The 26,769-nt window shown below is 42.2% G+C and overlaps 2 protein-coding genes across 2 annotated transcripts in view; both read left to right on the forward strand.

The window, feature by feature from the left end:
• Positions 1 to 26,769, forward strand: part of LOC140224339 (cell adhesion molecule Dscam2-like) — a 293,485-nt gene that overhangs the window by 138,596 nt on the left and 128,120 nt on the right. The gene's annotated exons all lie outside the window — the stretch shown is intronic.
• Positions 22,554 to 25,463, forward strand: LOC109030749 (ejaculatory bulb-specific protein 3). Its single transcript, XM_019041860.2, has 2 exons — positions 22,554 to 23,855; positions 24,962 to 25,463. The coding sequence occupies exons 1-2, from the start codon at positions 23,660 to 23,662 to the stop codon at positions 25,147 to 25,149; spliced, it is 384 nt and encodes a 127-aa protein (XP_018897405.2). The 5' UTR covers positions 22,554 to 23,659; the 3' UTR covers positions 25,150 to 25,463.

The raw sequence follows: 26,769 nt of genomic DNA on the forward strand, positions 1-26,769 counted from the left end.
AAGCGGTCACATGATCCGAACAATACGGCTGGTATTGAACACCGTACATTCGGTTCATGTAAGGGAACTTTTCTCGACATGATCTTGGCAAAAACGATGGGTGCAAATTTCGGTAAGTAAGGGAACAGACTCACTTTCCTCTTTTCTACTCCAATTGGGGTCGTCTACATCAATTCCTTTTCAATCTCCTCTTTTTCCATGATGTTACATATCTAGGAGTGATTTTATAGGTATCAAAAAACGTAAGAAACCTATTTTTCTCTTTCCAGTAAAAACAGGAGCTCCGTTTTCTAACTTTAAAGTAATGATGTATTCATACGCCTCTTTTAAAAACTTTTCAAAAATACCAACATTTTGGGGATTCATTGGAGCTTTTAAATCTACAGAAATATTTGTTTTACTATTGAAAACATCAAATAAACCATTTAAAAGTTTTCATAAATTTAATAGTTAGTCCGGAGTTTGGGAAATCTTTATAGCAAGGTTTTTTCAGGACTTCAAAAGCCTCAGCTACAGACTCACTAGGGAGTTGAGATGCAAGTTTTACTTTCATTTTATAATTTTGAAACCGAATATGTTGTGTTTTAATTTATTTGCCAATTGTAAAGCATTAACTTCTCGAATTTCTATAAGATCTTCAAAATATCTCCATTAAAGTATCTCCATAAGTCCATTAAAGAGTTATCTCCATTATTACCTTGAAAGAGGACTTTTTTTTCGGCTAAAATATTCCTAACGAGCTTAAACATATGACACATATCATACGAGATAAAAGATTGTCGGTTAGAAGGTGGGCAAATGATGTAGGTTTTTATTGAATAAAAATCTCCTGAGTTTTGAATTTTTAAACCTAAGTTATTAATTAGAGTTAAATTGTTGGACGCGCCATCAAAATTTAAAAAGAGTGTTATGACTCCTTTTCGTGGAGGGAAGCGAGACACTGCTTCACTAAATTTTCTTTAATCTCTGCACTAAGAGAATTTACCATAAAGCACCCTAAGGATATTTTAAAAGCTTCGTTGGCATTTACAAACATAAAGACGAGAGCTTGACCGTTGATATTTAAGAACTCGCCTCACCTAAATTTCAACTATACATTTTGAGAAAACTACACTACCGCTAAAAAAATAAATAATAGAAAAACGATTATAGTCGCTCGTGCTTTGATATCAGAAGCATTAAATAAAGGTATCACAGGTCAATCTACTCTAAGTATGTGAGGCCCCTGTCGGTCATCTTGTTGTTGAACTGGTGCGCCACTTTAACTCATTACCAGTAGTCTATTGGAATTCTTGAGGCTGGTTAAAATCAGAAAGCGCTACCTTTCGGCTGAGCACTTAGTAATGGGATGGAAATTGCTATTCCTCTTAGCCAAAATACTCCGAAGACCGAAGAAAACGAGTGTCGAAAAACACGATTCTCAGATGGACTCATGAGTTTGATCTTTACTCGAGTCCACACCGAGTCGGTTTACTCGCCTCTGAACTGCGACAGAGGATCGTCTGACGCTATTGTAGTATGAAAATCAAATACAAGAGCCAAGATGGCGGATCTTCCCTCGTAGTCGGCAAGTGCGTAAACTTTTTTGCCGTCATCTCTACCAACGCGTTTTCTCTGATCCATGATTTATTTTGTAAATCGAGTCGTTCATGGTGTATACCACTTAAGACGAATTTCCACGAGTATGACTTTGGTTAAGTTTTTGACGCACTGCCAACCCCTGCAGTTTCGGGGTACGAAAATCTGAGTCGCTTTGGCTCAGCTACAGCGAATTGTTTACACTTTGAACATTAAAGGGTGAGGAATGAACATTATTTGATCGAGAAGCCTGCAAAAATCGTTGTAGTGCGCGATTTGGTTCACGTAGAGTATTGTGTTTCTTGTGACCGTGCAACTCCAATTTCCCATGTAAAATTAAAACGTTGATATCTTAGTTAGGAGTTAATGTCAGTAATTTTTGATGCAAGAATCGTGTTTTACGTGGCATTCTGATTTAAAACATGCATCGGAATGCTTAAATTCGTGCCTGGTGTAGTGGTTCATCGATCTTTCCGTAATTTTTTGGGGAATTCAGTCAACAGTGCACTCGTCAACAATACAACTAGCTAGGGCAACTTGTCACTTGATGAGAAATTGCCAGGGATTCAGGAAGCAGAGGCTGTGTAACACTCTGACTACGGCGCGATAGATAAATGACCTCATTACGGAATGTGGAGGCCAAGCTCTCCTCGTGCGTCGATGGAGAATCGGAAGTATTCGTGTCTTCGCGTGATTCTTCCAATATCGCGACAAATTGTTCGATCGCGGAAATACTCCGGGAAGAGAGCCGCTCTGTTTCTTACGCTGGATGTTCCTCTCCTCAAGTTTCATTTGGCATCCATTCCGATTGACGTACTTGGGAAGTCCCACCCAAACAAGTAAAAAATTAGTTTTGAAAATTTTAAAGCAAGTGTTGTGTTTACTTTATAGGTTTAAAGTAGCTTACGTTTTAACCTCGTATATTCCCCTCATTCATCGCAGAGCTTATCATAGAGACCCTTCTTCTTTTGAGCCCTTCTCCTTCGTATTGGCTCGAGTTCAGTGGAAAAAAAGTCGCTCGGATCAAGAGTCCAGACGCCTCTAAACATTTCCAAGAAAAAATACTCTTGACTTAATCGGATTTTTGCTTGAATCAAAAGAAATTCCGTTTAAATCAAGAAGCTCGGTTTTTCAGTTCAAGGAAAAATCCGATTGAACCAAGAGTATTTTTTCTCGTCGATGTTATTAAAAGTCTGGACTCCAGACCCAAGCGACTTTTTTTTCCAGTGTTACTATCGCGCACCAACTGCGTAGAGTCTAATTTTATTCTTTTATTTTCACCCTTTCCTCCTTTCGGAGCCCCCCTAGTCCACGTCACTTATCGTCGCGCCTCAAACATAAGGGCGTAACTACACATCCTCGTGAGCCTTGGATTCCGTAAAACTAGACGCTTTCCGGGAGCCATGTGGAAATAGAGATATGCCCTCTAGTCAAAGGAGCAACGTTATGTGCGTAGGAGACAGGCGAGGGTCATGAATTTTGAGTTGCTTTCGAAAGGGATGCGACCGTCTGGAACGGAGCCAGTATGCGGGGACTGCCTTTCATGGTCAGGGCTCGAGGATAGCTTTGAAAAGAAAGGTCTCATAGCTCCGTTCCAGGCGTTCGGGTAAGGGGGGGGGGGGGGTGCTGCACGGACCCCGACGCACTCGGGCATCTCTGCGCGGGCAAAGGATCTCCACTCGACAAGACATCACACTTGAGGCCCTCTAGTGGATTAAAGGGACTTTTGTCAGGGTGGCTCGCAAACTTTCCTTCAGGAGGGCGGAACTGAGAGGGGCACGGAGAGCCTCGGTTGTCAGACGATGCGCCACCATTGCAGGCTCTGATGAAGCTCGGTGAATTTTTTTCAAAAGCAAAAATGTAAAACTCACAGAATAAGAGAAAAGAGCGTTCGCAATTTTTGATTTTGATTCAAGCCTAGTTTCTGATAAAGATTCTGTTGAGCGAGAATAGACCACTAGACAAGTACGAATTTAAGCAAACTGATACATGTTTCTTAACCAGAATTTCACGTAGAAGACGATTCACACTACGAAAATTACCGAAACCAACTTCTAACGAAGATATTAACGTTTTTATTTCGCACTGATTACGAGGAATATTGAACGCCCGCGTCACAAGAAACTCAAAGCTCTACGTGAGTCAAATCGCACCACTACAACGGTTCCAGCAAGACTTCTCAATCGGGCAATGTTCATTTCCACCATGTGTTGTTCAAACGATTGGTAATTTGCTATAGCTGAGCCAAAGTGTCAAGATTGAAGTTGAAGATTTTTACATCGCAGAGACTGTCATGATAAACATTAGCGCGCGATGTGAATCACGTAGAGAATTGAGTTATCATGAGCGGGTGGTTTGAATTCACGCATCAAGAATCATTAAATATCTTCGTCAGAAGTTGATTTGGGTAATTTTCGTTGTGCGTATCGTGTTCTACGTGAAATTTTGGTTGAGAAACATGTATCAGAATGCTGAAATTCGTACCTTGTCTGAGTGGTCCATTAATGTTGCGGCCTTTAGGTTCGAGCAATAATGGTCATTTACCTAGCCGTCTCCAAAATCATCGCCTTGGAAACCTAATAAGATGTACGAAGAACGAGTGCGGCTAGAGTCACTAGCGCACAAGCATGAGGTAAGACTACGTCAGAAAGCTGCGCTGTACTAGTGATGACTCCAATTAGAGCTAAAACGCGTCTGCAGTTGTTTTCTAATTAGACGTAACTCATGTATTGCGCCAAATAGCATAACTCCATGAGATATAATTGTGCTCTTACGAGTGCTTTCCCCTCAATAATTGTGAGAAAGCACTGCGTATGTAGTGAATGGTGTCACAATGCCTATGATCATCTAATCGCTACCTTCTAATAGTTCTGTCTGTTTGAAGTTTTGTCATGAACTGAAAGAAATAACACTTCATCCACTTAATCAACTTTTGTGATAAGATTTTATAGGCAAATACCGTAGCCGGGGGGAAAAGTCCTTCGACGGATTGGAAGCAGCGTCGTGTTCTAATTTTAGCTCTCAAGTTGAAAAGGGGTGAAGGATTGAGACATATTTTTATCTAAAAAATTTTGCTGTTCCAGCCCTCCGTCCCATTTCTGCCTTCGTTGTTACTAATGACCAACAGAGGCAGCCTTTCTGTCATACCAAGTTCGAATTGGTTATTTTGTTTTATTCGCGGAGTCACCACTCAGAACACACCACAATTGGACCGCGTTAGGCAGAAAGGAACCAAGCAACATCAGCTATTAGCAAATTCAATTGGAAAATTTAATATTTTACAAGAGAACGTTTGTGCGGATTCCTTCGACAATTTTAAGGAATTTGCTTCGTGCTATGTAGAAAATTCTCAGAAATTTGCACCCAAATCCGCACAACCGTTTTTATGTAAAATATGAAATTACCCTATTAAATTTGGAAATATCTGATGTGGCTCGGTTCCTTTCTGCTGAACGCGGTCCAATTCACCTTGTTTAAAATTTAACATGAGTGAAATATAGCAACAAGGACGGATGACAGCGTTTAGTGACTCGCCTTCGACCCTTCACTCGGGCTCGACAGAAGGAGGTCAAAAGCTGGGGGACACACCGCAGCACAATCTGTAGCGGGGTACGCAGCATCCTTACCCTTTCCCTTCTGGCGCGAAGCACCCGCAAGGCTGAGGGCGCCGCCACGTGAAGCGGATCAAGAGACAAAAAATGCGAAACTTAAAAAGTCGCGAGAGAAAGAGGGGCGGAAGTGGCTTTCCACTTCCCTCTCAGCTTCACGCCACCTCGTTCGCCCACTTTTCCTGTCGCCAGGAATGGCTAGGAGCATATTAATCGGTGAAACACGAATAGATTTTATTATAAATCCAAGTAGATTGATGATTTCCCAAGTTTGTACCTTAAAATGCAATTCTTTGATTCGCTATTTTTTATTTCGTCCGTTGTGCCTTGTCCACATGAGCGCAGTTCGAACAAGTAAAAAAATAAAATCAGGAATGAAATATAATAAGGTTAGTAATTAAATCAGGAGACATAAATGCTCATATGTCCTTTTCTAATCATTCCAGGTCCCGTTCTTTTCATTTTTATTTTGTATCCAGCTCCATATAAATCCACGCTGGATGGCAATTGGTCATCCAAAATTCATCGTGAATCTCAAATTGGTGGGAGGAGGGTCGAACGGAGCATCATGCAAGTTTTTTTAGATTTGTGTTAAACACGGAGAAAAATGTATGGCTTTACAAACCAAATAGTGGTTCATATAGAACACCTCTAATCGTTGTAAATGAACTAATGATTCTCGGTCTGTGAACCATACTGAGGTATATCACACCATACATATACCATTACTGAAGTATATGTGCTATTCTTATACTACGATGCCTTTACTACTATTTGTGGTGTTCCTTAAGAACCACCAATTGGTATTATAAGCCATAGCTTTTTTCAGTGCAGGAGATGAGGGGTTTAGTAAACGAACCCCGATTTTTAGCGTTACGTATTTTGAGAACGGGCCAAAAATACCTCGAGCGATGAAAATTTTTGTGTGAGGATTTTTTTTGGATGCTAAGAAATCACTGCTAGTCAGCGCCAGTTGGTGCGTTACAAGGCAAAGGAACGGGAGTAAAAACACCTTTTTTAGCGTTACGTAATTCATAAACGGACCCAAACTAGTCAGGACTGTGCGGGTTTTCGTCTGGGGGTTTAACAAGTGCTCAGAAATTCCTGCCAGCCAGCCATCTCGAAGGGGAGAACAGAACACACAACACTCCTTCCCGACAGTCCAAGGAAGATAAGTTGGAGAACTCCCTCCATCCATTCGTAAAGAAGAAGTACGTCGCAAGCAGACTTGTTCGTTTCAACCGGGCTCCTACCGATCCAAATGCAAATCGCTACCAACGGAACATTCGCACCCTCCGGGAGAGGAGAACGGCGCGGCGGCCGATGTAAATAAAATAAGACGGTCCGACGAGGGACGCGGGTGTAACGCACTCTCATCGAACGTGAATTTATTTCGGATGCGTCCTCACGCACCGCTTATCGCGAGTTTGTCCCCGGGGGTCCCTTTCGTCGGGGCGGCGGAGCATCTCGTAAGTGCATCCAGGGTTTTTCTAAGTGTTTACGCTACGCGACGGACCCATGTTCGCAGGGATGAACATACATCCGGCATGAGCGCCATTTCAAATTAAGTAACTTTTTTTTTCACAATTCTTACCCTCCCTTTTCTTGTTAAGCGGAATTTGTTCCCGATTGCAAACTCAGAATTTAGAAAAACATTTTCTCCGACCCCTTCTGCCCCTCCCCGTTTCTCCCTACACTCCTGCCTCCCTCTTAATCAACGGATTCTGAATTTACCATCGGAATCTCGTTTATAATCTAATGATACAACTATTCAAGCTTCCGTGTGATGCGCAGTATCATTCTCAATTGAAGGCGTTTTGTCTTTCCTCGCTTGAGTCGTGTTTTCCTTCTGTCCTCACTCCGCAATTCCTCTTCCCCCTTCTTTCTCTTCCTCCTCTTTCTCTCTCCATATTCTTTCTCCCCCTCTCTCTCCTAGGAATTGCACCTTAATGAATAACTTCTCATGAACGAAAACACCTATATGACTTAAAAAAAGGAGTGGATGGTTTCGACCCAGGTAACTTTTATTGATTCTATACACGAAATTGTCAGGACTGCGAAGCAAATAAGTTTGTTTGCGGAAATCGATGTGCCTCCGATTTGGCGTCCTGTATCTCAGCAAATCCGTCAATTGTCCCCTGTTATATGTACAATTTGCCGTATTTCTGCCGAACGGAACTATGTGCATTATGACTTGAACCCTGTTATGAGAGTCAACAAGACCGAGAGTCAATGGTGAATGCTGATGATACGCCCACTTTGATGCCCAAGAGCAGTCAAAATAAAACGTCTTTCGGCAGGGCAGCAGGCGGATTATTTTAATTTTATCAGTCGACAAGACGAGACGAGGGTGAAATGAGCCATGTGAGTTGCCATTAAGTAGTTTGTTGGTAATTCCACATGACACAGGCATGAACGGCAAACAAGACCCATCACTTATTGTTATTCCACTTGAATCTTGTCTTGTACACTGAAACGGTCAATTTCAATAATGGGCCTGCAGTTCATTGCATTTAATACAGAAAAAATCCATGACCCCAGATCCCCAGAAAGGATATTTGGATGGTAAGACAGAGTATATACGCTAAGTTAAGTGAATTAATGGGTTTACCTGATGGGAACATTACCCTCACGGCTTGGCCGTTAGTGATGATGATCTTCTCCTCATTAATTATTAATTTTGAACAAGAACTTCAAAAGTACATCACATTAATAACAGAACACCACGTGAACGAAATTTGATGGGAACATTACCCTCACGGCTTGGCCGTTAGTGATGATGATCTTCTCCAGAATAATTATTAATTTTGAACAAGAACTTCAAAAGTACATCACATTACTAACACAGAACACCACGTGAACGAAATTAATGATGTTTTGAGTTTTGACCGCCAATCCGCCATTATCATTAGCCGATGGTCGCTGAGAATCGTTGATTTCCATATTCAGCTCCCACATTTAGCGCGTGATTGCGGCATTTGTAGACTAAATTTTTTGTTTTGGTCCGATCCTTTATTGATATTTATCCTGTGATTACGCGATGACCATTTCGAGTGTTTGATAATTCATCATCAGGTGTAAATCGCGCGATAATTACGCACGTCAAACGATTAAACACGAAAATCCTCTTTTTTCTAAATCAACTAAACTTGTTTTTCTTCTGAAGATTTCCACCCGCTACGCATGGGTTATGTCACGTGCGTTGGGGACGAGTGAATGTTGGTCAATAGATTCCAACGATGAAACCTTGAGTAAATACCGCGAAACGCCATCTTTTTAGCACGACTTTTTCGTTCTATATCATCATACAACACATGTGGACTCGAATTGTATAGGTGGCCCGAATTCCAATATAAGATCATCTCGTGTGTACAACCGGTTGAAATTATCCTCACACGTGAATTTATGTGCGGGATACGGCATTCGAGTGCATCCGAAGCGGGGTGTCGCGTCGCCTCGGCCCGCGATGGCATGAGCTCACTTCGGAAATGGCTGAATTTTACATACATATTGCTTACGACTGCACTTTGGCGGGGGCGAGGGGTGTGCACGGAAAAAAACGGAGGCCCATGAGATCCAGGTGGACTCGGTTATAGGCATGCGAGCCCGGTCGGATGAATATTTGACTGGGAACGGCACCCAAGGGTGGCATGGGAACGCGGTCCGGGCGGGGCGGGGCGGAGGGTTGAGATGTGGGAATAAACTGGGGACATGTCAATTGCTCCATGCAAAAAAGGAGACGGCCATCGGAGACACCTGTGTCAGTTTTCCGTCACGTCGATCGTCGATCGCCGCTTTTAGGTCAACAATGACGGTGGAGCTTACAAATATCTGTGAAAATCGATGGAAAAAACAGTTTATCCATTCATCTGTTCATCCAGTCATTCCAGTTCATCTCACTTTTAAGCGCTCAGCCGATAATGAGCGCTTTTTTATTTCAACCTGCACTGGAAAAAAAACACATTGGATCTCGAGTCCAGCCTCGTAAAAACATCGACAAGAAAAAATACTCTTGATTCAATCGGATTTTTGCTTAAATCAAGAACCAAGCCTCTTAATTTGAGCGTATTCCTTTTGATTTAAGCTTAAATCTGATTGAATCAAGAGTATTTTTTCTTGTCAATGTTTTCAAGAGTCTGGACTCTAGATCCAATGTGTTTTTTTTTTTTCCAGTGTGCCTCTTGAATTCTATTTTATTAGTGGCAACGCGTTCAAATGGGGCATCAGCTGAACAACGAGTTGGTGAAGAGGGGCCTAAAATGTTTAAAATATATTAATCTGTAATACCTTTATTCAATGCTTCTGCACTGCACGGAGGACGATAATTGTTTTTCTATAATTTCGCATAATTGCAATAATTTTCCCGCCATTCCGGTGCGTTTGAAATTCCCTCGAGGCTGTGGATTTTTTTAAATGCGGACTTGCCCGGAATTTTGGCTGTAGAAGTACGCAATAAATCACCACGTGATCTACTCACATGCACAGAGAGAAATTTTAACACAATAGTTTCGTTAATACGAGAAGTAAAACACGAAAGCCTAGCCTTCGGTTGACAATTTTCAGAGAAAATGTCAGGTAGTTATCTCGATGACTAAAATGAGTGGTAAGTACCAACGTCTCAATTGAGGTATGCATTTTCCCAGCCTCTCCACTGTTTTCTGCGCTAAATTTTCCGCAAACCTTATCAAAATCATCACAAAATTTTTGTTAGTTGGTGTTTCACTTCCTACATTAACGAAAAGTAACATAAGAACACAAATATTTGGACTGCATTTTGCAATTTGGAACCATAAATTCTAGCCATGTTTAAAAACAACGTACGTGCCATTCGTTTCCCTATGCACATAAGTGTTTTTCCAAAAGAGCCAGAATTTATAACTCCGAATTGCAAAATGCAGTCCATTTCTATCAGTGTGGTTCTTTCAGACTATTCAATAAATGATACAAAGTTTAGCGGCCCATTCTGAAGAATTTGGACAGAACCTCGCGTCCGCCCGTCTGAAGAAGCTCACATTACAGGTGGGATCGGGCCGAACTTTAAGCGGGCGGAGCGCAAAGCCTCGCGATGGAACAAAGACTAGGGCAACTGTTGCCAGAGCCGGGCCCGGTTCGGCGGCGCGGAGCTTTCATCAGGGATGCAAATTTCGCAATTGTTCCCCGATCGACTTTCCCATTCATCGGTTCTTCGCGTTATTATCATATTGCGCATTGTTCCCACCTCCACTTCTCGGGCGAAGGCCTACCCACCTAGCAGCGCTCCACCAGGACGCGGCTCGGCTTCGGTTCCTCCACCTTTGCTCGACGCTTTTTGTCGGTGCGGAATCGTATTAAGCGACGCGTCGACTTCCAGTTCTGCCGTGCCAGAGAAGAACCTCACAAGAGCTTTCAGACGCTGTCAAATTTCCTTCAATAAGGGCCGAAACTAGTGGATGAACGTGAATGTTTTTCTTCAAAATTGTCGGATAATTTTGTTTGCGATTTAATGTTAAATACCTAGAAAATTAGGGTAAAAAAATGGTAGTAGACGTTAGAATCTTGATTTTTGCAAAAAATAGAGATCAATAGGTAAACAAGTTGGTTTTTGCAATCGCTAGCGATAGCAATATTCGTCACGGGAACTTTTGCTTCTGGGATATGAAAATGTTACGGTACAGTTCGTTTGTAGTATCTTTAGAATGGAAGGGGCTATGTAATTTTGTGTCGACATCTCTTTTTTACCTGTTCCCCATGTCTTCTTTTCGTATACATGAGAAATTGTTCCAATTAAATACACCTGTTTGTTGTCTGCCATTTTTGTGATATTAGAGAATCCTGAAAAATTGAATTCTTCTGTCACATCAGCCAAGTCTTCTCTCTCCACGTTTTCCATTTGATTAAAGTCATCTAATACTAACTCATATGCATGCGGGCAAATTTTCCATCCGATATTGGCCTCATTCACCTTTATGTTCTTAAATCTATAACATGACATTTTCTTGGCATTTTTTGCCACATCTTCTGCTGCATCGTCGTATGCATTCACCTTAATCGAACTCTCCTTGTCCGCTATCAGTAGTGTAATTACTGACCCTGATTAAAGACAGAGAAAGAGCATATCAAATCTGGTGCTTGAGATGATGGTCGATGGCACGCTTGAGTGACCTTTTTTGAGCCTTTGCTGCCTTTCTGGACAGCCATCCGGAGGTGATGGTGCTGTTTGTCGAGGGGTCTGGCTCTGCGATGGGTTCGGGCTGGACAGCGACGTGCTCGGGATGGACAGCGACGTGCTCGGGATGGGCAGCGACGTGCTCGGGATGGACAGCGACGTGCTCGGGATGGACAGCGGCGGGCTCGGGATGGGCAGCGACGTGCTCGGGATGGACAGCGACGTGCTCGGGATGGACAGCGCGGCTCGGATGGACAGCGACGTGCTCGGGATGGACAGCGACGTGCTCGGGATGGACAGCGGCGGGCTCGGGATGGACAGCGACGTGCTCGGGATGGGCAGCGACGTGCTCGGGATGGACAGCGGCGGGCTCGGGATGGACAACAACAACAACAACAACAAGATTTGTATTTCTCATAATATCCACTACATCTTTAATCCCTTGCAACTTTTCTACTAATGTATCTACACTACCTTCGGGGGCCGTCCATTTTATCCCCTCTACCTTCTCCATTAGTTTCCCCAATTCCTCTCTTGTCTCCCTCTGCATTTTTTTCCATTTTTTCCATTTGCTTTTCGATATCCTTCACCGCCTGCTTCCTCTGTTTTTCGCTGCTTTCTGCCTTGGTGGCCATATCTTTTATTATTCCTTCTTTTTTTACTATCGCTTCCTTCAGCTTCTCTATTTCCTTAACTTCTGTAACCCTATTCTTCTCCCTCGCTTCTTCACAGGCCACCACCTGTGTGATTTTATTTCCCATCTTAGCCAGTCTCTCCGTTAATTCCGCGTAGTGCATTCTCTGATGCTCAGTATTCTCCTCCACGGTCCTCTCAATTTGTCTCTTCCATACTTCTAACTGGTTCATTACCTCGTTTTCCACATTCGTCCCTGCTTCATTAGCTACCTCGAATGACTCTTTCATGGTTTTCACCATCGTAACCCCTACCCCTTCAAGGACCGTCTGTTCAAGCCTTCTCGCTATTTTTTCCGCCAGTAGATCCGTATCCTCTAACCTATTTCTCATAGCCAGCCCTCTCTCTGCAACCACAGTATCGGCTGTCATCTCAAGACCTGTCATCCTGTAGTCTCAACTTGGCTATATTCTCCTTTATCCTATGGTGTATACAACTTTTTGTTTTCTGAGCTTTCACATAAACTAGGAGCTCTTCCTCCACCATTCTTTTTGCCTCCATTGCCTCATCAAACCCCACAGGCAGATCATCCTGATCGACTGCAAACCTTTTCACCGCCCTTCTCTCTTTTATCGGAGTCGACCTCCCACTCGAATCGGTGCTTAACGAGTGCGACCTATCCCTTTTCCATCCTTGTGGGGATGGGAAGGAGATAACAGGTGCTCCAGTTAACATGTCTTCTCTACCTTGTATCAGATTATCCTCCAGCTCATTAACATCCATTTTCTCCATTTCCTTTGATTCTTTGCCTTCATTCCCTTCATTTCCTTCTCCTTTAGACGCCTTGGGGTCCGTTATCTTATCCTCAGTATTCCCATCCTTCCCGCCAGTGGGGACCTTCTCTTTGTCCTGCTTTTCCTTGTATGCCTTCAAAAATTTGGTTATTTGCTGACTCGTGACTTCTGGCATTTTTGCTTTTACTTTCTTGCTGCTCTCCACCTTTTCCGTCCTTTCCTCGTTCTCCGCATTCTCCGTTTTATCCGTTTTATCCATGTTCTCACTATTTCCCGATTTCTCCGCAATTTCCTTTATTCCCGTATTTTCCGATTTTTCCACTCCGCTCGTGTCCTCCTTATTTTCCCCTCTCGGGTCTCTATCCATTATTATCCAGCTTCCTTATGACAATTTATACTTAATTTGAGCCTTACCCCTTTTCCCTGCAATTTTTAGTTTTTCGCCAGAATTTACTATTTTAACCTTTAATTTGAATCTCCCGCTATTGCCCTAGTTTGAATATACCGCCTCCCTTTTAAATTTACCGCCTTCCCCTACTTTGTCCACTTCATGCCCCAAACCTTACCCGTGTGCGGAGCGGCCGGTTCCGCACAAGGGTCTAAACTCAAAATTTTTTGGACAACCCAAAATTACATAACACCCAAATTTTGGGGGGGGGGAGGGTCCCGCTATCCCAAAACGGGAGCTTAGGCCCTCCTTAACCTTTCTGCCTCAAGGGCTAAGCTCCCAAACTAAAATTTTCCACTTCACAAAAATAAACAAAAAATTTTAAAAAATTCTTGGCAAACCCGCAAAAATATGGCAACTAGGCGCAGTTGCCCTTATTAAAACGCCTTTTCGTAACCCTAGGGAGACAAAAGAAAAACAAAAGAAAAACCAAACTTTACCAATCCACTAGGCAACGCCAAAACGAGCTTCCGAGGATCACCACCAGATGGCGCACCGCCGAGCACAAGTAACGCACGTCTGCTCTCCACGGCAGTCCAACGGACACTCGCTCGGGATGGACAGCGACGTGCTCGGGATGGACAGCGACGTGCTCGGGATGGACAGCGACGTGCTCGGGATGGACAGCGGCGTGCTCGGGATGGACAGCGACGTGCTCGGGATGGACAGCGACGTGCTCGGGATGGACAGCGACGTGCTCTGGATGGACAGCGACGGGCTCGGGATGGGCCTGATCCATGACTGGTCGGTCGGGCGTAGGAGCGAGGTAGATCAGGTCCTGCTGGCAGAAGAGACAGCAGGGCGGGTGGCCCTCTCCTCTGGGGCAGGGGTCTGTCTGTGTTGCTATGGTCAAGGCGAACTTAGGTCGTTTGAGGCGCAGTGGAGACTTTGACTTGAGACTTCTGAGTTAACGTTGTCTGAAGTTTCGCTCTGTTTTTCCAATATATATTGAGTCACAATCGCTACATTTAATGCGATAGACGCCTGATTGATTGTACTTATCAGAGGGAATGTTACTATTTCTATTGATGTTGTACAGCGTGTTTCCTAGATTGGATAATGTTTCTAAAGGGAGCAAAAGTACATGTTTTGCCCATACGGCTCGGAGAATTTCACTCATAAGATTAAAGATGAAAAATCGCGCTGATCGCGGGGAAGTACCAGGGCATGTAAAATACATGTAAAATTTTATGACTAAGTAACCGGTTACAGATAAGATACATAAACAGGAGCTAAAAGTGGCTTTTCGATCGCGAACCATGAAAACATAAAATGCCTGCAGAAGTCGAGATACTTCACGCACATCCGCAGAGTTAAAATATTTATATCACTCGAATAATTGAGACAGCTTGAAGCAGCAAGAACCACAATATGTTTATGGCATTCTTTCTTTTGAATTTGAATACTGATAATTTGTTCAACATTGATTTTTATACAGGGAAAAATCCTACGAATATATTTTATCTCAAAGTGACTTGTAGCTCAATATTTCCCAAAAAGTGGCTTGATGCTTGCTGCTTTACACAGACCAGTCCTCTGGGGCCGCATGCATCACGAACATCCTCGTAATTATAGAAACTTCAGTAATGTGCTTCGATACGGAGATAGGTATAGCATTACTGCCTGGGACACATAAAAAATGAACAGTGGCGTTTTTTCGCCAGTATCATATGTTATGAAGCCTGGTTGATCGTCCAAGTTGCGAAAAGTTCGAGTGCAGAAATTACCGAGCGCGAAAATCCATAAACAAGTGTAAGTGGGACTTCCCAAGGGGGTCGAGAATCCTAAAGGAAGACGGTGAGGTGCCCAAACTAACGGTATCGTTTTGGAGGCGGAAAAGCAATGACTAATTACGACGCTGAAAACGATAATACCTGGATGTAACGCGACCTGGCCGCAGCCGCGGCATCGAAAGCTCACTTTATTCACAAGGAAATTCCTACAAGAGTTAATGTCGTAAGTGAAACGTGAATGTTCCTCCGTTAATTGATCAAATTTCGGAATCAGTTGACTGAAAAGACTAAACCACCACTTTTCTCTTTGATAAATTCATAAATCATATCCAAACCGTTTTCACCTCTGTTGAACCAACAAGTAAGGACAGAGAGGAAAATTCCGCTATACGGACAAAATCGGAGGTGTATCAGAGAAAAGCAAAAAATAGTTGGGGGAAAATCAACGAATGGGAAATTGAATGAAATATGGAAACTCTAATATGGCATTCGACCCTTATTGAAACGGTCATTTAGAAGTAGCTATGGATGAGTCTCTCCTGGCTGTGTCATGAGAATTACCAAGTGCTAAAGTATTTAATCGTAGAAGTTACTTATTTGGAATGTATGCCATGTCTCACTTATTTGAATTCATTGGCATTTGATGTTGCTAGGAAGAGGCTGCAGACATCTCTCTTGAATTCTTTGATCCTTTTAGTATATGTGTGCCACACAAATACCTGACACGATTTCGAAGTGGTTCTAGCGTATTGCTGATTTCATTTGAACGTATATCTGCTGAACGGAACTAAGCGCAATTTCAGCTCCTATTGAGGATTTTAGAATCTCCTGCTTAACGAAACTGAGCGCTATTACAGTTCCTTTGGAGAATTTTACAATCTCCTGCTTAACGGAACTGAGCACAATTTCAGTTCCTTTTAAGGATTTTAGAATCTCGAATAGTGCGTTTTGTCAAACGAACCTAAGCGCCATGGAAAAGTATCGTGAACATAAGACGGGCGGAGCTCGTCAGTCACCCGCACCCGCCAATCAAACCCCCTCTCCTTTCTTCTCCCTAATGGTGTATAGTTCTGTTTAGCAGAAATACGTCCATTTGACCTTTCGGCAGGTCGGGAATATACTGATATTTATGATTCAACCACGTTCAAAGTGGTAGAGAACACTCCAGTAGCGCTGATAATTGGACCGCGTTTAGCAGAAATATCCCAAGCCAAATCAGCTATTGCCAAATTTGACTGGGCAATTTAATTTTTTTCAAGAGAAAGTTTGTGCGGATCCCTTTGAAAATGTTGAGGAATTTGCTTCGCACTGTGCAGAAAATTCTCTGAAATCTGCACGAAAATCCGCACAACCATTTTCATGTCAAAAATTAAATTGCCCAATTAAATTTGGTGATAGCTGACGTGACTTGGTTCCCTTCTGCCCAACGCGGCCCACTTCTAAAGCCGAAAATGGTGAAGTGGTCAGCCGATTTAGAGGAAGCCGCAAGGATCGCCTGCGCATCCCTCACAATTCTCGATCCTTTCTTCTTGAGTCCTTAATTGTGCGCCACAGAAATACTTGAAACGTCATCGAAGGACCGAAAATTGGCGGGAACTCCGGCTCAGACAACCTGTAACCAAACTGAATCGTAATGATTGTCCGTCAGAAGAAGGAAGCGCAAAGCGCGGCTCACCTGGATCCGATAAGATCTCGGCGCTCGAGGCGAACCGGCAGAGCCGCATGATGGGCGACGCACAGTGCGCATCTTCTAGAAGCGGTGCGGACAAAAATCTAAGGCCCCGTAAAAATCGACGTGCGGAACCAGAAAAGGCTTGAGATATTCAATTTAGCCCAAGTGGACCTTTGTATAACGAATTTTGATTCTCCTAGCATCCGAGTGATGGCGCAATAGGTCAAAAGTGGCTATGAGGTACCTAAGTGCACGTTTTTAAAAGTTAACTTTAGAAGTTGACACTCAGTATTTCGACTTAAAATGCCGAGTTTAACCTGATTTTAACCAATTTTTAAATGCAAATATAGTCGCAAAAGTTCACTGAAAAAAAAAGGTGCTTGGCTCAAGCATGATAATTCTTAAATTTACCGCCCAGAATTTGTTTTATCTTGATTTAAGCTGAATTTTTCTTGATGCAAGCACAATAATGCTTGAGTTAAGCGAAAAAGTAGTTTCTATCAAACAGCAAAATTCTTGATTTAAGAAAAAATACTTCCCGGTGGCAAATTTAAGATTCCTTTTTTTTTCAGTGTTGAGTGTCCAAAGAATGAGAAAATGTTAACCACCCAGAGGAATATCTCTATTCTCAAGAAAATGTTCTTTAAAGTTGACAACTAAAATACTTTGTATTTCTTATGGTACAGTGTCCTTTTCGATCGAATTAACTTTCACTTCAAACCCATATTCAAACGGATTTTTGGAGGAAATTTAAAAAAAAAAAAAGTTTACCCTTCTGTCAGAAAAATTGTCCTGGTCACTAATATCATAACAATATTTGGAGTATTTGAAAGTCAATTTTAGATTTTTGTCCATAGGATTCCGGACTGTGCGACGGCGGAGGATACTGTTGCACGGAAGTCCGCTTTCTTGATGGACGAGGGGTGAGGTGGGGGTGGGGGAGCACCGGCGGAGCGGGAACGCTCCGTGAAGGTGATGCGAACGGACGAGTAGTTCGTGATCAGGGTCCCGATGCGAGTAATTCGGTTTTCGCATCCCGCCCGTTTCCAATTTTCCTCTGTTGAATGGGGTTTTTATGCTCAACGGGGTTTTAACAACTCCCCTTTTTATTTTCTAATTTCCTCGGCTCCCCGCCTCCCGACACCTGCCGGCATGCGCCACTCCCCGGGGCGGCACACCGCCGCCCCCCCGCCTCCCAATTTTGGGGATTTTCAGGAGTACCGGCACGTAGGAGGAGGACTGTCATGTTTTCTTCATGACAACCCGACTCAAGGTCAAACGTGCTCTCCAATTTGTCACCTTCGTGGGTGGATTGCTCACAGAGGATGGATACATTTCCGCACAAAATTCTTCGCACATTGTGGGTAAAGAAAAGGAGACCCCCGAATGGAGAATTAAGTTCCTCCGTTGGCAAGGAGGTTCTTGAAAGTAAGGCTTTGTCCACACGAGCGCGGTTCGCGGAAACTTATTCCTCGAACTGGCTCAGTTCCCGGAACTTATTCCTTGAAACGAGGCATGCTGTCCACACGAGTTCGTCCGAACTGGAACCGGAAGTTCGTGTATATGATGGCGGGAATTTTGAAGGTTATGACAGAGTATAGGGATAGAATTTTCTTCATTAGCCGCAAATTTTCATTCCTCTTTGATAATTTGCTTTAAGATTCAAATTAAATCAGACTTACCTTTGTCGGACTCACGAAAATGCAGGATGAAATAACGGGAGAATGTAAACAACAGATCACGTCACAACAATAACAAAGTTCCTACTTCGGAATAGATCGGAGGAATTGGAGGAATATGTTTTTAGCTCAGCAGAAACTTGTTCGCGGAACGAGTTCCTCGAACTAGTTTCTCGAACCGCGCTCGTGTGGACAAGGCCTCACGGTCAAGGGAACTAAGCGCAAACGGGACGATTTGCGCTTATGGGCTGCCGATTTGGGAGATTATCTCTTAGTCGATGTTTATCTGTCATTTGCACGGCAGCAAGGCAGATTTTCAAAGCTTGCTCAATCCTATCCCTGGTAAAAATTGGCAGTTGAATGTGTGTTCCAAAATACCATAGACCTAAAGCCGGCTGTAAGATTTCCAATAGCTTCTGTAGCCGGCTGTACAATTTCTTATAGCCTTTTATAGCCGATGGCGATTGAGCAACAGCCAGACGATAAAGTTTATGCTAAACGTTACTAAATACGGATACTGGGACTAAGTTAGTTTTTGGACTACCGCTCTCTTTTAGTGCCGTAGTATCTTGATTTATTTTGCGAGGAAAGCTCCGTACTTTTGAAGGATGCTTGTCGCATATCCAAATCTGAGAAGATGACTTTTGGCGGTGATCAGCAAAGCATTGAGTTGGAGGATGGGCAGCAGATCAAAGGCTGCGAGCACTTTAAGTACTTGGGAGTGCGGTTGACCCAGGATGGAAGGACGGATCAAGCTATCAGGGAAAGGAACACCTTAGCAAGGAAGGCTATAGCGATTTTAAATGGAATCCTCTGGGATCAGCGGATTTCCAAAGATAACAAGAGGAGGATATACAACGCTGTAGTCAAAAGTATATTAACATACGGATGTGAAGTTTGGCAGCTGAAGAAACGGACACAGGATATGCTAAGAGCAACGGAGATGGATTTCTGGAGAAGGTCAGCAGGAATTTCTAGGAGAGATCGGGTCCGTAATGATAGAGTGCGTCAGATAATGGAAGTCGAAAATGACATCGTGTTCGACGTCATGACCAAACAACTTGTTTGGTATGGTCATGTCAATAGGATGACGGAAGAGAGGCTGCCAAAAAAGATGCTTGATTGGGTTCCTCCTGGGAGGAGACGTAGGGGACGCCCAGTGAGAGGTTGGCGACAGGGGGTGTTAAATGAGATAAGAGATTGTCAACTCCCTGATGACCTGTGGGAAGACCGAGCTTTGTGGCGATTAGGCGTCGCAGCAGCGCCAAAGAGTCGCTATAAAAGCGACTCATATATATATATATGACAGAGTATAGGGATAGAATTTTCTTCATTAGCCGCAAATTTTCATTCCTCTTTGATAATTTGCTTTAAGATTCAAATTAAATCAGACTTACCTTTGTCGGACTCACGAAAATGCAGGATGAAATAACGGGAGAATGTAAACAACAGATCACGTCACAACAATAACAAAGTTCCTACTTCGGAATAGATCGGAGGAATTGGAGGAATATGTTTTTAGCTCAGCAGAAACTTGTTCGCGGAACGAGTTCCTCGAACTAGTTTCTCGAACCGCGCTCGTGTGGACAAGGCCTCACGGTCATAGGGAACTAAGCGCAAACGGGACGATTTGCGCTTATGGGCGGCCGATTTGGGAGATTATCTCTTAGTCGATGTTTATCTGTCATTTGCACGGCAGCAAGGCAGATTTTCAAAGCTTGCTCAATCCTATCCCCGGTAAAAATTGGCAGTTGAATGTGTGTTCCAAAATACCATAGACCTAAAGCCGGCTGTAAGATTTCCAATAGCTTCTGTAGCCGGCTGTACAATTTCTTATAGCCTTTTATAGCCGATAGCGATTAAGCAACAGCCGGAAATTAAAGTTTATGCTAAACGTTACTAAATACGGATACTGGGACTAAGTTAGTTTTTGGACTACCGCTCTCTTTTAGTGCCGTAGTATCTTGATTTATTTTGCGAGGAAAGCTCCGTACTTTTGAAGGATGCTTGTCATTCTTAATATGTTGGAGCGCCTTCAATTTCTTATGATACTATGCAATACCTCTGGTGTGAAATAGTTGCTTCAGACGCCGTGGCACGCTGTGGCGAGGCGAGCGGGCAGAGAGCGCATTGGCGCCTACAAACCTAACAGGGATACTTCACGCATTGCGCAATCTGTGAAGTATCCCTGTTAGGTTTGTAGGCGCCAGTGCGTCGCCGCTCCGCTTTGTGTTAGGCTCTAATATTTAATCTCGCGAAGTCAGCGTTTTTCAACTCATGATTTTGAAATGTTTGCTCACCCTTTATGGACCATTCTCATTTTAATTGATGAAAAAAAATATGTTTTAAAGGTTAATATAATGTGTGTTTTGTAAATATTAAGGTAGTTCCGTATCAAACTCAATGATTTCCAAAGTACACGAATTTCTACACAATTTCTTATAGCCAATAGCGATAAAGTGTAAAGCCCGGCGATAGGAACTATAGCCCGACTGTATACTTTTTTATAGCTTCGTATAGCCCGGCTATATGGTTTGCTCCGCTTTCTACAGTCAGCTATATGATTTTCAATAGCCATCTTTAGTCGGCTATAAGAACTCCTATGGTATTTTGAAACACAGCTCCCATCGCCAATTTTTACCAGGGTTCTGCAGCGGGACGGACATCTTGGACTCTAGGTGAGGGATCAATATACCCAACTTTGATCTTTTTTCCTTAGGTTAACAATGTTTATTAAATCGGGAAAAACTTCAGTGAACTGTAAGCCCTCCTTTTTTCAAGAATCAAGAATGAATAATTACGATTAAAGCTCACGATAGAACCACATTTTCCTTATCTAGTTCAGAATCATAGTCTGAATTCATTCCCCAGTTCATGCAAGTTATCATCACAGCAATGTCACATATTCTCTCAATGCAAAGTGGAAGTCGTATGCAAAAGGCAATCACTTGAGCTGTCCAACTACAACTTTAACGTAAAAGATAGAAGCCCAAGGTTGGCACTGGAAAAAGAAACACATTGGATCTAGAGTCCCGACTCTTAAAAACATCGACAAGAAAAAATACTCTTGATTCCATCGGGTTTAACCTTAAATCAAGAACCCAGCCTCTCAATTTGAGCGGATTTCCTTTTGATTTAAGCTTAAATCTGATTGAATCAAGATTATTTTTTCTTTTCAATGTTTTCAAGCGTCTGCACTCTAGATCCGATGTGTTTTTTTTTTCTAGTGCGTTGAAACCACGCGGTTTCTTAACAAAAACAATTTTAGATGGGAAATTAGTAAATCCAAACACATCAGTAAGTAACATATGTATTTAACGAAGAGTTAAATCAATTTATTAACTTTACAACATTTTTCGGTTGTTGATTTGTAGTTTCCTTATCCCCCTTAGTACTTCTCGAAATTACCTCTTTAATGCTCGGTTTTACCAAGTCTGAGGTACTTTTTCCGGCATTTCGGTTGTATTTTCCGGAATTTCTGCGGTATATCCGCGGTTTCCGTCGTATATTCCGGATTTATTGTGAACTTTTAAATAGGTCTTTACGAATGGCGCATGAATGGCTCTTGATGTTTGTCAAATTGCCGTGGTAACTCGCCAATTCTCACTTTTAGACGCACTACAGACAGTCCCGCCTCTAAAATTCGGCAACATTCTGAGCCCAGGGAGGCGTGGGGGAAGGGGGGTAGGGGGGCAAAGAAGGGTATCCTGTGGGAAATCAAAAGGCCCGACCCGTACTGACTAGCTGCGACACGAGTAAACAGGAGCTATCAGTCGAACGTCTCCCGTGTAAACGCCGAATTAGAGGTATCCCGACGCGAGCGTGCAGATATCTTCCGTCGTCAAATTGAGACGCGAGACGTGCACGAACGCATGGAGCACTTGAGGAAGCCGCCCGCCCCACAGTGGAGCCACTTAATGAAAGAGATTGGACACAATGTGAAAACTTTCAAAGTTTCTATCCTTGCTAACATCAAACTTAGAAGTTCATATATCACTCAAATTCTTCTCCTTGTAAAATTTTCTCTCAGAAATCTTTTTAACATGGTATCAATGATAGTAGCACGAAAATTCAGGCTTGCATGAGCACTGGAAAAAAAAAAACACATTGGATCTAGAGTCCAGACTCTTGAAAACATTGACAAGAAGAAATACTCTTGATTCAATCGGATTTTTGCTTGAATCGAAAGGAAATCCGCTTAAATTAAGAGGCTTGGTTCTTGATTTAAGCTAGATTCTGATTGAATCAAGAGTACTTTTTCTTGTCGATGTTTTTAAGAGTCTGGACTCTAGATCCAATGTGTGTTTTGTTTTTCCAGTGAGGGTAGTCAAGTGTTATGAATATTAATGCAAGATTTATGAAATAAGTAAAAACTTACATTTTATTATGAATTGTAAGTTTTTTCCTTTTTTCATAAACCTGTAATTATCATTCATACCAATTGACTACCCTCTTTCAAACCTAATTATTTCCGACTTTTCCATTCAGCTGATTCCACTGTGCGCCCCAGACATCTCCGTCGCGCATTTCTGACTGTTTTGGACACAACACTAAATCACCAAATTTTCGACAAAATTAAATGGCTAAATTTCACGGCAATTTCTGGTCATTAAATCTGAATTTTGTTTTTGAATCCAGCAACATGAAATCCTCCCGAAATTTCTGACTTGACAATTTAGGATGCAGATTTTCATACCCTGTTTTTCCGGGGCCGCCGTGCCAGTAGCAATTGACTTTGAAATGTAAGGTCGTGGAGCAGTATTACCTCAAGAGTTTAGGAGAATGCAGGATGCAAATTCTCATACCATGCATAGAGGCGGAAGAGCGGTCTGCTCTGGACCGTCATGATAGTCATGTTTTTGCTTACCGTCTCAGCAATCCATTCGTGGACGTGAGTACATGAGTCATGACTGACCCGAGTGCAAATATATGAAATTAAATTTTCTGAAGTTTTTCGGCCTCCGCAATGAATCTAGTACCATCTCCCAAAAATTCCAACAAATATAAATAATATATAAATCTGTCAGGATCAAAATCGGTGAAGTTCATTCCTTTCCATGCCGGAACGAATCGACTTAATGGCATTTTTTAGATCCTCTTTACACGATATGATTACTCCTTACATCGCAGAGTCCAATTTTTACAACTAGTCATGAGACGGCGCGATCACTTCCGATGACCTTTTCGTGTTTGCCAGAAATTTTTCTCATCGTCGATCGTTTTTTCCCCCGAACGCGGTGCAATTAGCACAATTCTTGCACACCATCAAATCAGTTTAAAAGCAGGCAGCCCATCATTCTAAACATCAGTTCTGCAATCACCCTCCAAATCTGCGTATCGTGCCTAGTGTTCTTGCCCCGAGTTCCAACATGTATTTGTTTTCCGTGGTTGTTCTGGTCTGCTGCCTCCTCGTCGCGGTATTGTCGGCACCGGCCGAATTTTACACCTCCCAATTCGACAACATCGACATCGAGAGCATCTTGAAAAATGAAAAACTCCTGGATAACTACTTCAACTGCCTCATGGACGAGGGACCCTGTACCCTGGAGGGACGGACTCTCAAGAGTAAGTTGTCGCACTTACGTTCATAATCATTGCAGTTAAGAGAAATTTTTTCGGGGTGTGCAATTTTCAATAACTTCCAAAGACCTTTGATATTTAGTGTTTTTTCGGTTCAATTAAATCCTATCAGGATACATGTAAAGTTTGAAGCTCCCACGTTGATCCAATGTTACCTTTTGGCACCAAGTTCCTTCTGATTAAATGAAAAAGGTTCACATCGGGGAGAAATAGTTTTTGCTGATGTAATTGAATCGATCTTTCTGCAAAAGACTTAAGTGCCAAAAAGGCGATAATTGATTATTTTGCGGTTTGATACTGCTTAATGGTATAGACCTCAGTGAGCACCGCTGTAATAAAACCATTAAAATCACGGAACATGAACTTAAATGTGCAATTTTCATTTCGGGTATTCTCAATACTGGTATTATTATGTGAATTAGATGATCAGGCTACCTAATATCAAAAACATTGTACAGAGATCCGGGAATTACAAAGTAAGTTGCATTCAACACTTGCACAGGATTTCGAATATTAAAAATTTCGCAATCCTCAATCCTTGTAATTTTGACTTGTCCAATGTCCATGTACTCGAGCCGTGTTTATGACAAAAAAAAATATCATCTCTTTTTTTCTATCAAAAGCGTTCATTCGATCGAGACTTCGAATTGGTGATTCTTCTAGCACCAAATTTTATCTGATTAGTTTCACAGCTCAATTGAAGCGCTGGGTGTGAAAAGGGCATTTTTTACTTGCGGTGTCTCAAAATCTCTGCTAACGTTCATCCATTATGAGTCAAGCAAATATTTGAAATTTGTTGAAACTTTTACTGAATTCGCCTCATGATTATACAATGCTAAAACCGAAAAATTTCAGAGAATTCACCCAATAGTTTCCTCTTTAAAATGTAAATTAGCATAGTGTGGATTTCGAAACACCGCAACTAAGGAATATGCCTTTTTTGCATCCAACGCCTCAATTATGTCTCTGCCGGTGTAGCTCAAGTGATTATGTCGTCTTTAATAGCTTACTATCATCGCACATCGCAATGCCACTTACTCCCTGGGGATGATTTGAAGACTTACCTAAAATTATATGCCTCCTCATTATAGGTTTGTTACCAGATGCATTGAACACCTCATGTGCTAAATGCACAGAGAAACAGAAGAAGATTGCCCGAAGAGTGATGACATTCTACTTGGACAAGTACCCCGCCAACTCCGCAAGAATCATTAAGAAGTACGACCCAGAAAACAAATTCAAGGATGGAATCGAAAAGGCGCTTCTCGGATCACGTTGATCAAGCACTGAATAGGAAGGATTTCTATTTTCTTCGCGGCAGCCAAACAAGTTACCATATCTCTCCGCATTATTTGCGGAAGAGACCATATTTTTAATATTAATCTATTATTCTCTCATTTATTGCAAGTATGAAACTCGCTATTTAGTCAGTATGTTGATTTCGTCGCCAAAATGTACCGCAGTCTGACTTTTTAATGGACCTGTATGCCTAATGACGACGTCCAAGTGTTGCCGTAATGACTAGGTAGATTCATGAACGTGAATATTTTGATGAAACTATTGTGCGTTTTATGTATTTGATTTAATTTATTGTCGTGATGATATTTTCTTTTGGTGTAAATATACTATGAGAAACTGAATGAAATTTTCACATAATTTTACCTAGAACTTATAAATCCGTTGTCAGCATTGCTCTCTTCTTCTTACTCAAATTTGGAAATTAGCCTTTTACTTTTGACCAACCGTCTTTATAACGTGCCATAAGTGTGCCCCTGAATTCAATATTTTTGAATACTACGAAAACAGTTTCAGTCCCAGCCTTTGGTAGGCAAAATTGAACACCAGGTACAGTAAGAGCTTTTCTCAGTTGCGATGCTCCAAAATATCCGCTTCTTATTAGTTTTTTTAGACGAGTGAAGACGTTACCTCTCTAGCAATTATCGTTTTGGACATTACAAAATCATTCCAAATATTCAGTTAACATTTCAACGACACATAGGCAGTTGGTCTTCCTTTAGTGGACAAAATGTTAATTCTCTAAATGTCAGTTGTGTGAAAATAAGTAAGATCATGGGTTCATCTGGATTTTCGTATCAGCCTCAGAAATTATGAATTTATATTGAAAACAGGCAGAGGCGGATCCAGCAATTTGGCAACACCGGATTTCCTCCTTTTAAACCTATGCTAAATAATCGATTTTTGTCGGGGCGCTTGGTCCCTCCAAGAATCGATACTTTTCCATAGGTTTAAATGGAGAAAAGACGGTGTAGCCAATTTGCTGGATCCGCCAATGAAAACAGGGCTCATGTGGAAAGTGAGATACGCCCATACGTCAGAGGGGCGACGAATCAACGCCTTGAACCTCTACGAAACAAACCGAATGAATACCTCCTGAATTCTCGATCTGAATTGCATGGCAAATTTCGGCAACAAACAATTATTGTCTTTAACGAAACTGCGTCCAGTGTAAATCACTATCTACCATTTAATTTGCCTTTGGCTGGGAACTGCCCTCGATCTGTCCCAAAATGATCCTGAGTTCTCGGAGTATTCATAGTTGCATCTACAAATGATCTTGTGGTGGCTACGAAACACCCTTCACCACTATCTTCAATGCATCTTCCTCCAGTTTTCACATCATCAATGATACCAATCAACTCCTCCTTTCTTTTTGACGAGGATTCCTTCCTCTGAATACAACGTTAACACCACTCTTTCTTTTTGTGATTTTTGAAGGAGGTCTGCACTGGAAAAAAAATACATTGGATCTAGAGTCCAGACTCTTGAAAACATTGCCGAGAAAAAATACTCTTGATTCAATCGGATTTTTGCTTGAATCAAAACGAAATCCGCTTAAATTAGGAGCCTTGGTTCTTGATCTAAGCTAGATTCTGATTGA

This window comes from Bemisia tabaci, chromosome 3, assembly GCF_918797505.1.
Source record: "Bemisia tabaci chromosome 3, PGI_BMITA_v3".
Lineage (NCBI taxonomy): Eukaryota > Metazoa > Arthropoda > Insecta > Hemiptera > Aleyrodidae > Bemisia > Bemisia tabaci.

Excerpts from the sequence above, each read along its gene's own strand:
- LOC109030749 (XM_019041860.2), top strand. The coding sequence starts at position 23,660 with ATGTATTTGTTTTCCGTGGTTGTTCTGGTCTGCTGCCTCCTCGTCGCG. Across the intron at positions 23,856-24,961 it reads GGAGGGACGGACTCTCAAGA|GTTTGTTACCAGATGCATTG; the intron begins GTAAGTTGTCGC and ends TCCTCATTATAG.